At 41.9% G+C, this 12,252-nt stretch overlaps 1 protein-coding gene across 6 annotated transcripts in view; it reads right to left on the bottom strand.

Annotated features, from left to right (window-relative positions):
- Positions 1–12,252, bottom strand: part of LOC8038489 (NT-3 growth factor receptor) — a 279,306-nt gene that overhangs the window by 55,343 nt on the left and 211,711 nt on the right. For all 6 annotated transcript variants that reach the window (XM_029992180.3, XM_040220113.2, XM_040504500.1 and 3 more), the window contains exons 4-5: positions 4,476–4,544; positions 3,182–3,351 (exon numbers count right to left, since the gene is read on the bottom strand). In XM_029992180.3, coding sequence (XP_029848040.1) covers positions 3,182–3,351; positions 4,476–4,544 — 239 coding nt within the window. The remainder of the gene's footprint in view (positions 1–3,181; positions 3,352–4,475; positions 4,545–12,252) is intronic.

Here is a 12,252-nt window from a genome sequence, read left to right as displayed (position 1 = left end):
GCTCAGCGGCGAGATCGTGCAACGAGTGCTGGCATTTATCGTGCGTATAGGAATCGAAAGCTGGGACACATGATGCGGAAAACGTAGACCGAGAATCGGACGGAAATTGAACTATTCTAAAGCTGTTTTCCGCAATTTTCTGAAGACGAGCCGCATGAGGCATTTTTTTTTCCTGCAAGGAACTCGCAAAGCTTAATGTTTTTTCGCAACGAGTCGCCTGAATATAGAGGCTCTGTCCGAAAAAAATAAAATATCTGGTAGTCCAGGTCTCTCAAATTGTTTCCGATTTTCGCAAAAGGGGAAAAGCCTAGCTGCCATCCGAATTTCCTTTGCGGTTTCCGCAGTATATCAGGTGTTTTTCGCATCATCTGTTTTAGCCTTTAGCCATCGACTGAATCTATGCATTTTATTATCGCGAACGAGTTTACTTTTTATTTACGCTATAACGCTATTTTTTTTCTCGCATGCTTGAGCAGGGGAACATGTTCTTTACAATCCGTTTTTTGTCAATCAAGTGAACGTGCACAAGAAGTTTCCGTAATGACCTCAGATTTTATATGCACAATCGTCTCCACGTAGCGTGTTGACATTGTGGTAGTGAATATATTTTGATAGGTTTTCTGCTGCATTTTATTTTCTTAGTTGTGAATGGTGTCGGCAGGATTAGTCTGAATGTTTTTTTCGACAAGACAGGTATGAGCAAGATATTCATGAAAATGGCAATGTCATCAGCAAAGGTAAGACGTATGGATTAATGGGAACACTATAAGTTGTGCCGTAGCTAAGTTTTGAGAGTTTTAGATGTTTAAGTATGTCAAGAAATGGTGCAAAGATAGATTTTTGTTTCCCATGCCTTACATAAACTGTGACATCCAAATGATTCTTGGCTAAAAAAAGACATAACTGCTTCTTCAAAAAAAAAAAAAAAAAAGAAAGAAAAACTTTTTCACTGAAGGCAACACATCCCTTACTTGTGAAATAGTAAATAGGTCTTAACTATGAAAGCGAAATAAAACCTTCGCGATGCTTTTTCGTTGTTGCCTCGTGCGCAGGTAGGCACAGCCAACGTATTCCGAGGAGTTCGTCTGCTAGCTAAAATTCCAGGCTCGCCAGGGGTGTTGCAGTCAGTTGTCGCAAGCGCACCGCGGGAGCTTCCAGTACGGATCTCCAAACTATTAAGTTTTACTATGATAATTAAAAAAAAAAGGAATACCGGAAGTATTTTGTATTTACCGCTTGTCCATTATTTAATGCTTTCTACGTGCATTTGCTTTTTATTTGTATAAAATATTCATAATACAAGATAGATTATTTACATAAGTCTGAGCACGTGTGAGTGGAAACCTGGTTCCCACATAAGCAAAACAATATATGTATTATAGAGAGTGTCCAGAGAACGGAAGTCAGATTTGTTTACCACAAATACAGTCGTTTCGATTTACCAACAGAATTACTAAAGACCGCTGGTTCATTGACTATCGTTGATCGTGTAAAACTCGGTCGACTGAAATTTATGTTTTTCCTTTCAAACTTTGCATTTAAAATAGATAAAAACGCCAAGCGACTGGAAACGAGATCCGCTAGACATGTAAATAGCGAAACAATCTTTGAGTATTCCTTCGATGACGAGAGTTTTAAATACTCATTTTTTCCTTCGGCCACAAGAGACTGGAACAGTTTAAATAAGCACTTCTTTAGATGTACAACTGTTGAATTGTTTAGTGACGCGGTTGAAAAACAAATACTTTGTGAATTTATGAAGTGATATGTTTTTTTCTGTTACACGAATGACGCGATATTTCTGCTCTTTGTTTTATTGATATTTGCCTCTTGATGTATATTTCTTTTGTCCCAATACCCGCAAAAATCCCATTAGGATTTGCAGTATTTTGAAATAAAGAAATAAAAAAAGATTAAAAAGAAGTGCTCTTCGGAACAAATCGAAGCGTTGAGTTTGATTTCTACCATCCAGTTCTTTCGTCGGCTACGAAACGTCCTACTGCAACAAAATCAGAACGCAAAAGAAGCAAAAACTATGCAAATGGCAAGGATCGTCTGCTTCGTTTGCAGGGGTTGTGGTGACGTCAGAACGCCGAGCTCTGATTGGCTCTGATGGGAGGATAGTGGGTAGACGTCAAGGCAGCTTGCTTTCAGGTCTACCCACTATCCTTCAATCAGAGCCAATCAGAGCTCGCCGTTCTGACGTCACCACAACCCCTGCAGACGAAGCAGACGAATTTGCGCTCCCGATAGACCCTTAAAAAATAGAGCTTGGCGGTTATATTTTTAGTGTTCGTGCATACGGCACGTGATTTGCTCGCTTTTCAAAGTGTCGAACACGCGCGTGCTGGTCTAAGGTGCTGTTCTAAGGACTTGTAAATGTTGAAATGCTGTATACTCCGCGTCACTAGCTGCGTACAGTACGGGCGAAGGCAACGCCAGGGAAAGGGCGAAAGGGCAAGCACGAGGAAGGCTGGGGAGGAAGAGAGAAAGCTGCTCGCCTCTCTAACGTTCCTGGTGCTCTTCCTTTCTCCCCTCGCCCTCCACTGCCCTCCTCTCCCTTATTCCACATTCCTAGTGCTCTCCCTTTCTCTCTTCGCCTGGCGTTGCCTTCGCCTGCACTGCACACAAGTACTGACAGGGGGTATGGAAAACGAATGTCCTATTGCAATGAAATCAGAACGTGAAAGGAAAATCGAACAAAAGCTCTAAAAAAAATAAATAAAGAAAACTGTTTTTTTCCTAGTATTGCAGGAATTACACCAATAAAAGGTTGCTAACTAAACTGTATTTTACATTTACAATAACTCTTTCTTCTGCATTGCTAGCAGTGATTGGACAAATTTATAAATGAATCTGGCACGTTGAGAAACACATTTTGTGGTGAAGAATCGCTATTTCCTAGCTTAAACGATTTAAAAACAAATTAATATTATTTAAATAAAGACTTTGATTTATTTAATCTTTTTTTTTTCATAACAAATCATGATTTGTTTTTTACGCTGTCCGTGAATTATACCCCTATAAAGCTATTGCTTTAAGACACAGTTCATCGCCTCTTCAGCACTAGACGAGACATTTATTCAGTGTCCCTTATGCTGGTACCTGTGTTGCCTAGACAGTGAATGAGACATGACACCAGTAAGCCTCCGATAACGATCGGTGCAACCGGCCCGCTTACCACATCCGTCGATGGTGTAGCTGGACAGAAGAGACGTCTGGCTGCGCTGGTCGGGGTGCTGACACTCGATCTTGTTGCCCAAGGGGCCGAAGATTCGGCTGTTCTGCAAAATTTTCATCTGTATCCATTTGGCGCTGCAGTTGCACACCAGCTCGTTGTCGCTAATCAACCTGCGAACGAAAACCCAAGAACGTATTCTGCAAATTGTTTTTTTTTTTCGTTCTATTTTGTATCTTTCAGACAGCTTCTACTTTAGTACAACTCTTATTTTTCCCCTCTTCACACTATCAAGTTTGTGAGTAGGCTGAGCCATCATGGTCGACAAACTCTTTGACAGATAATTGCGTTTTTCTTATCTGACCGCATCACTCTTCCAAGCAGACACATACTACGAGTGTGCATTCTTTTTGAGGAAGTGCTGTCCCGCACCTCCATGGTGATCTTTCCTGTTTCCAGGGTTCGTTTTATTAAGGCCCATAGTAATTTTTATATTACCAGCAATGGTGCTGTTGCTCCTAATATGAATCACATATTCGCCCAAGCTTCTGTCTTAACACAAGGCCTCAATGAGGAGCTCGCTGTCTTAGACAAAACAACGACAACAACAACAACAACAACAAACAAATTGTATGAAATGAAACGCTGCCCAATAAATGGTCAAAGTAAAGGGAAAACGGAAATGTTAGTATAACATAAATTATTACAGGCGAGAAATAAAAAAAATTGAGGTAAATGCCTCGATGAAGTACTGGTAAAAAAAATAAACAAGAAACGCGGGGAATGAAAAAAGTCAGCATATGATTAAATTCGTCAATGATAACCAAAAATATACCCATTTATAAGTAGACTACCATATGCAGTGAACGAAAGCAAAAAAACCAAGAACCAAAATAAAGAAAGCAAAAACAAAAAAATGCTTAGAACTTGTTTTAATGAAGTATGATTGCGACGCTCTGTTTAAAGCAGAAATCGCATCGAAGGCTCGTAATTCAACCTAAATGAAATTTCTGCCTTTCATGCTCCTCACGGAGCTCTCGATCATGCTTAAGAGGTTCAGTGTTTGCAAGCAGACTTAAATAGACGCAGGGCGCGGCAAATACGTGGCTATTGCGCCGAAGCCAATGAGGTTGACGCATTTGACAATAAGAACGCCGGATAATAAATCACGAGACACGGGACGCTAAGAGAATAAGCCTCGCTCTCAGTTTGTCAAGATCTCGGTGACTGTAGCTCTGGTAAACGACCTCGGTTCCACCACGATAAAGTGAATTCCAATCTTCAATAGGATACTCACAATTCAATAGTGCCTAGTCCTTCAATGGCGGTCCAGGTGATGGCTTCAATCTCGTTGTACCTGAGGTCACTGTAAAATAATAATAATAATAATAATAATAATAATTTTATTGCATCTCTTTTGCATGATCAATACATGTATGCGGGTCCGTCGAAGCCAAAAACGGCTTGTATGACTGGACCCGGCAGTGGCGTAGAAATGTGGTACATAGAAACATTCAAAAAGTTACATGCAGACTACCATACACGGTGTCTTGGAGCTGAAGTGCAGCTCACGAAACAAATGACTAATGACGTAAGAAATAAAAACCCAACAGAGCGCTTCTCATGAACAAAAAAAATGTATAACAGCATAAGAGGAAAAGCAAATGGGCAAACACACATCTCAAACGCAGAACTAAGATTCGAGAGTATAAATTGTTGCGTCGGCATAGATCATATTGACAACAATAAAAGATGAAAAAAGAAACAACAAAAGCATGTTCGAAAGCATGTTGGCAAACTGAATAAATAAATAAATAACCGGAGTAAAAAAGAATCAACCTTCGCTTTCAAAATCCTCAGCCGCACAAAGACAGACAGAGGGAGAGTTAAATTCGCGGAAAACATACCCCGTTTCACCCCAAACTGTACCGGAGGCCGGTGCCACGGGCCGCCAAATCCAACCACAAGCCAGCCCGCAAACACGCCGCAACCGCTCCGCCGATAGTTACATGGCGAAGCAGCCACTACGTGACCCCAGGCCCGCCAGCAGCCGGACCCAGCGGCCCGCAACCCCGGCACCAGCCCAGCCCAGTGCGCGACGAAACACGGCTAAACTCGATCTGAGAGAGCAGAGCATTAACAAACGCTATTTAAAAGCCTTTTCAATTGACGCCTTGAGCTGGCGTGGAAAAACAAGGGAGGCAAACCGTTAAAAAGTTGAGGCCCATAGTAAGAGCGCAGTCGCTCTCCGTACCTCGTGCACACACGTGGCACCGCGAAACGCTCGCCCTCCCTTAGGGTACGTTGGGCGACACGAGGAATCTTGTAAGGACTCTGCCAGTAGTGCTTAGAAATCACACATCTTTTGAAAAGCGCATAGAAACTCGGGAGGCATAGGTATGAAAACAACTGGCCACTTGGCACACCTGTAGGGCTGTACGCGACACTTTTCAAAATTCCTCTTAAAATACTATCAATTTTACTCTGCCAAAATAAGGAACAATTGGCATACAGAGTTATCCCATAACGTAGGAGGCCGTAAGCCAAGGCATTTACGATCATTTTTCTGACTGAAATTGGAAGAAAGGTTTTGGTTGAGTATAACATGCACGATATACTTCGGAGCTTTTTAGCTACATATGTAAGGTGAGAGTTCCAAGATAAATCATTGTCAAAATATATTCCGAGGTACTTGGTTGTATTAACATATTCGATAGGTGAACACCTGCAGTGCTCACAATTTGATGGGTGCAATAAAAAGGGAATATCTAGACATTTGCGCTTTAATGGATTAGCGAAGCAGATAAGTTTTGTCTTATGAACGTTAACATTAATTATATTTGCTTCAAACCAATCCATAGCACGAATTGCATCAGCTTGCAGCAAACTAGTTGCACTGTGAAGGTTTATATGTCGTGACACTAGCAGGGTATCATACGCGTATTGAAACATTTCGCAGCCCGATATAGTTTTAGCGAGCTCATTCACGTAAAGATTAAACAGAAGTGGGGATAACACGGAACCTTGTGGAACACCGGATCTCAAAATCGCCCTTGTGCTCTTTATACCGCAAATCGAAACTTGTTGTGACCTCTGTGTCAAAAAATCCCTGAGAAGGTGAAAAAAAGGCCCTCTGAAACCATAATCGAACACTTTTTTCAAAAGCACCTTGTGACTAATAGAGTCAAATAGAGTCAATAATAATAATAATAATAATAATAATAATATTTAATGCAGGTGCTTCAAATAGAACTATATACACATATCGGAACCGTCAAAGCCCTAAAGGCTTGTAGGACTAGTTCCTTACGAGTTACTTAAGGCACACTCAAAGCAAGTTAGTATAAACACTTCAGAGATCTAGAACGCGTGACAGAGAGAAATATATACAAACAGGGGAGTAGTGCACAGCGCACAGAAATCACATCAAGTAGAAAACAAAATGAAAACAAAAAAAATTAATCGGCACTTTAAAAAATGATGTCTAGGCAAAGAGTCTTCAATCTACGTTTCAAAGCTCCTCGAGAACTTACGTCGAGTAGCACAGAAGGGAGGTTGTTAAAAATATGGGATACATAATAGAGGCGAACGCATTTTCCAAAATGTGTTTTGATGCGTGGCGTTTGATATGGTCTCACGTCTCGAAGGGCACGACAGACAGTGTTGGGGGTCTTAAAAGTGTTATCCCAGTAGTGCCTCAGCACTACTGTTTCCAAAAATAGTGATTTAAAAGTTGGTAGCGAGAGGTCATTAAAGAGGTTATCAGATCTTTGGAAACTAGAACCGTAAGCTACACTACGCAGGATGCCATTTAGTAAGGAGTTCACTTTAGATTCTAATAAGGCTGTACACTGTCCGAATAAAGTTATTCCGTAACGGAGAATACTATAAACAAGGGCGTGCGTCAGAAGTCTTTTTGTTGTGATGGGAAGAAGTATGCGAAGATTATATAAGGTGCACGAAGCGGCTCGTATTTTTTTGAAAATATAGAAGAAGTGAGAGTTCCATGACAGGTCGCAATCAAAATAAAGTCCCAGATATTTCGTACAGTTCACATAAACAATTGGCGCACATTCGCAAGAAACACAGTCTGACGTGTGAAGAAAAATTGGTTTGTCTAAAAGAACTTGTTTTAGTGGACTACGAAAGCACACTAGTTGTGTTTTCTTCGCGTTTACTCTAATTACATTTGCTGAAAACCAGTTCATGAGCCGTAATACATCTGATTGGAGTAGCTCAACAGCCTCATGGTATCGTACATGACTCGACAACAGGACAGTATCGTCTGCGTATTGAAATACTGTGCAGAAGTTGACCGCCTTCGGAAGATCATTGACATAGATGTTAAAAAGAAGAGGCGATAGTATCGAGCCCTGTGGAACACCAGCCTTTAGGGACATTTTCAAACTCCGAGCTCCGCATATTGAAACGAGTTGTGTACGACTTGACAGAAAGTTTTCTAGCAGTCTGTAAAAAGGGCCTCTGAAGCCGAGGCTGAAGAGCTTATTTAAAAGTACCTTATGTGAGACTGAGTCGAAAGCTTTAGAAATATCTAGAAAGAGTGCACACGTGAAAAGATTATGTTCAAATGCATTATGAAGAACATCGGAAAAGTCTTCAAGTAAGGGTTGGGTGCCTTTACCCATAACGAAACCGTACTGTTGGGGAGACATAAGGTTAAATTCTTCTAAGAACGCTGACATTGTTTGGAAAATGTGTTTTTCTAAAAGTTTCGCTAGTGAAGGCAAGATAGATATAGGACGGTAGCTTTCGATGCTACTATGATCCCCATTTTTGTATAAAGGCCTGACAATGGCTGTTTTGAGATCTTCTGGAATATTACCTGACGTTATGAAGCCGTTTAACATATTTAGTATCACATGCCTCAATGGTGCATAATTTCTCCGCAAATCAGCCATCCGGACGTTATCAATTCCAGGAGACAAACCCGGTTTGAAACTAAGCAACATACTATGTAGACCTTGCTCTGTAATTTCAGGAAGGAAGGCAGACGCTACATTCACCGGAGCTGCTTTTGAGAGGCAAACTTCACTATCGCGTGAAACATTTGAAGTTTTCCCAAAATGTACATTAAACGCATTTGCCGTGGACTGTTTGTTACAAGGGAAATATCTGGTGATCGTCTCGTCGACAGAATGTTTCGCGCTGTGGCCTCCTCGTAAATCGTTTACAACAGACCAAGTTACACGGGAATCATAGCGGGAATCTATTAACTTCTGTTTAATATAGTTACGTTTAGCGGAGCGAATTAATGCAGTGACTTTGTTGCGCTCACTTCGGAATTCATTCCGCAGGTCTATGTTATCGGGAGAGCGACGACAACGCGTCCACAATATCTCTTTATACTTAATCGCGGCAATAATGTCATTATTCAACCATATATGTTCCGCACGCCTCTTTCTGATAGTAATTATTTTTTTACTGCATTTTGTAAAAGTCTGCCAAAGATTAATAAACTTCGTGTAGAGTTCTTGATTTGAATATGTTAGTAAACGTCCCCAATCATAAGAAGAAATTAATTTGTCGAATAATTTCCGATTGACAACCTCTATAAGTCTTGTTTCCGGACAGGCGTGTCTTAGAGGCGTATCGGAAACCAGTTGAACTGCGGTAAAGTAGTGATCTGCGAGTTTCTGCGAAATGACAGCAGACTTAACTGAAAGGCCGTGAGTGCGTATATTCATGTGGTCTAGACAAGCAGAAACAAGGTGTTCATTCAAAGTTTCCTCTCTGGTAGGTGCTTGAATTGTACAGTTGAGACCAAATTCTGAGAGCAGATTCAAGTAGTCACATACGGTTGACTTTGTGGGTTTCAAAGTGTCAAGGTTCATGTCGCCGACTACGCAAAGTTGTTCCTCGGCCTGAAGGTCAGTCAAGCAAGCTCTCAATTCAACTAAAAAAGACGAAGCGCTTTCTGATGGAGGGCGATAGCAGGCGACTAATGCAATAGAGTATACTGAGTTGAAAATTTTGAAAGTGACAGACTCTGCATGAACGAAAGTATTTTTTAACTGTTCTGTTCCCCATGTATCTTTGACAAAAATCCCAATACCTCCACCTGTCCTGTCAGAGCGAGTATGGAAGAATTGCTGATAACCAGGTATTGAGAATTGATCAACAGAAGCAGCTGGTACATTTATCTCCGTTAAGACCCACACGTCGACAAGATCGTACAGGGAACTGGCTATAAGACCAAATTGCTCCCAGTACTTCCTAGCACTACGAATATTAGTGTGAAAAATGGTGAACCCGCTAGTTGAGGAGTCAAAATTACACGAGATTGAATTGAAATCATCGCAGTCAAAAAATGTGAAGGTCATGGTTTCTAGGCAATGAGCTCTAAGTCATTGACACAAGTAATGTGAATGAGTGGGGCTCCCTCTGCTTTTTTTGCGTAGATCTTTGCGTTTTTAACCCAGACATATCGATACTGTTTTACTTTGCCTTTCGCCCGGGCTTTCCAAAAGAGCTCCTTGTTCGTCTGTGTCAAGTTCTCGTTAAAAAAGAGTTTCGGGAGTTTTCGTTCACGTGCGAGAGTACCCAGTGAGCTACGCAACCTCAACCAGCGGTCCCTAGCACGCGCAGAGCGAAACCTGACCAACGTAATGGGAATGGTATCACGCGAAGAGGGCAGGCGATGAACGGCCTCAACCTCTGAAGGATGGAAGTCGGAAATGCCGAGTTTTTGTGCTATAGCATCAAGCTCAACCGAAAGATCTTCATTGGGTCTGCAGGGAAGGCCATGGATCTCAAGGTTAGATCGACGACTAAATTGCTCGGAGTTGTTGAGCTCAGACCTGAGTCGTTGGATCTCCTCTGATTGGATTGACATGGAGGACTTTAAAGAATTCACCTCGGTCTGTAACTCCGAAACAGTAGCATCCTGCTCAGCCACTTGTTTGAGCAGAGTGTCATACTGAGCTGAACAGAAGGCTACTGACTTAAGCACCTCATTGACAGATTGTTCCATGGCATCAACCGCAGATTTAACGGTGAGCAGCTCATCGACTTTTGCCGGAAGCTGGGCGAGCGAATCCACGCTACTCTTGAGAGAGAGAAGCAAGTCGATTTTCTTGTTTACTTCGGCTAACTGGGCTGCAAATGACGCGGACTCTTTATGCGAATCCGCTTCCAAGCTTCCTCCTGTCGACTTAGTCACAGAGGTGCGGCACAGATGGCAGAGCCACTGTTCTCGTTTCGCTGAACTCATGGAGTTAAATGTGCTCGCAGCAACACCGGCACATGACTTTCCGAGGTGGTAGCTGTTTTCACAACTCGCGCAAATCAGGTATCTCCCATCAACAGGTAAAGGCTCGTGGCACTTGGAACAGTTAGTGGAGGCCATGGCAAAACGGAAGAGGTGAAAGAAGCTATAAATATAGGAAAATGCAGATCGACGTTTGCGAGTCATACACTAAAAGATTGAACAGTATGCTCACTTGCTAAGTGCGAAACAAAGCTGATATGCGCGTGCATCGTGGAACGCAAGTCGGGCTGTCACACATCTGGTTAGGTCGGTGTTCGAAGCGTTCAAGCGTAATCACTGGTAAAAACCTGGCAGAGGCATACACTTTGCCGGTGCTCGAGCGGTGGTAGATGGGGACGATTTAGCAGAGCAAAAGCAGCCAACACACAGCACACACCAAGGACGGTGCTGATGGTGGCGATTCCGCTGAGCAAGGCCGGAAGACCTTACAGCGGCCAGGGGGTATGCCCGCCGCCAGCTGAAGAGACAAGCTACACCGGCAAAACAGTGATTCGACGACAGCCTTGTACAGTCACCGGGAAAGGCAGGTCTCACAGTGCGTTGATAGTCGGTTTCCGCAACGGACTGGATGGTCGCTGAATCGCCATCAAGTCTCAGACGGTCGCTGGACGTCGATGGTAAGATGAGACGACGACCTCTGGCTTCATGATTGATGGACACCGATGGAGGTGGATGGGGCCGCAGTCGCGATCTTCAAGGCGGCGAACTCGCAGTCAAGACGCCGTCTTAAGCCCGAGGCGACTCCAAGGCCCGACTTGGGCCACGAACAGGCCGCCGGTAGCACATCAGGTTGAAATAATATGAATAATACTGGAAATATGAAGAACGATCAAAAAAGAGCGACTGCCTTCGGACACTTCTTCTTCTTCTATATCTATAATAATAATAATAATAATAATAATAATAATAATAATAATAATTTTATTGCACAAATATAAATACAATATATACAAATGCGGGTCCGTCAAAAGCCAATAGCGGCTTGTGGGACTGGACCCGGCAGCGGCGTAGAAAATACCAAAACTATTCACATGAAAACAAAACAAAAGCCATGAATTATTTGAAATGCAAAAAAGAAAAAAAAATATATTAAAAAATCTGAAAAAAATAAGAATACAAGCGAAGAAAACCGAACACCAAGAAGGATCTCTTAAAAAGAAACAGGGTCACTATAACTCTGAAAGAACAACTATAACACTACAATACTGAATGATACAAATAAAGAAAACCGTACATCATCTAGAATGTCTTAGAGCTACAAAGACAAGGTCAATCAAAAAAGCAAAAACACGACAAAAAGAAAAATAGTACTTAACAATCACTTGAAGGAGCTAATGTAGGAACAAGAATAAGTATTTAAAAGTTTAGCATATTGTTTTTAGCTGTCTCTTTAATTGACGTTTTGAGTTCAACTCTAAAAAGGAATCAGGAAGGGCATTAAAAAGTTCAGGCACATAAAACGAGCGTAATCGTTTTCCGTACTTGGTATAAACACGAGGAATGATAAAGCGTTCACAGTTCCTTAGAATACGCTCGGAAACACGGGGGGTCTTAAAGGTGGTAATCCAATAATGCTTCATAATGACACTTCTTTTAAAAAGAGCTGAAAAACGCGGCAAGCGCAAAGATAAAAACAGTTCGTCACTTGGAGTATCGAGAGGAGCGTAAGCTACGCCCCTCAGAATTCCCCTCAATATGCTATCAATTTTATATTGCCAAATCATCGAACAGTTTGCGTAGACTGTGATACCGTAACGTAAAACACCATAGGCTAAAGAGTTGACCA

This window comes from Ixodes scapularis, unplaced genomic scaffold (assembly GCF_016920785.2).
Source record: "Ixodes scapularis isolate PalLabHiFi unplaced genomic scaffold, ASM1692078v2 PGA_scaffold1__304_contigs__length_218370807, whole genome shotgun sequence".
Taxonomy (NCBI): Eukaryota; Metazoa; Arthropoda; class Arachnida; order Ixodida; family Ixodidae; genus Ixodes; species Ixodes scapularis.
The sequence above is the reverse complement of the archived record's forward strand: the minus strand, read 5'-3'. Positions and strand labels throughout refer to the sequence as shown.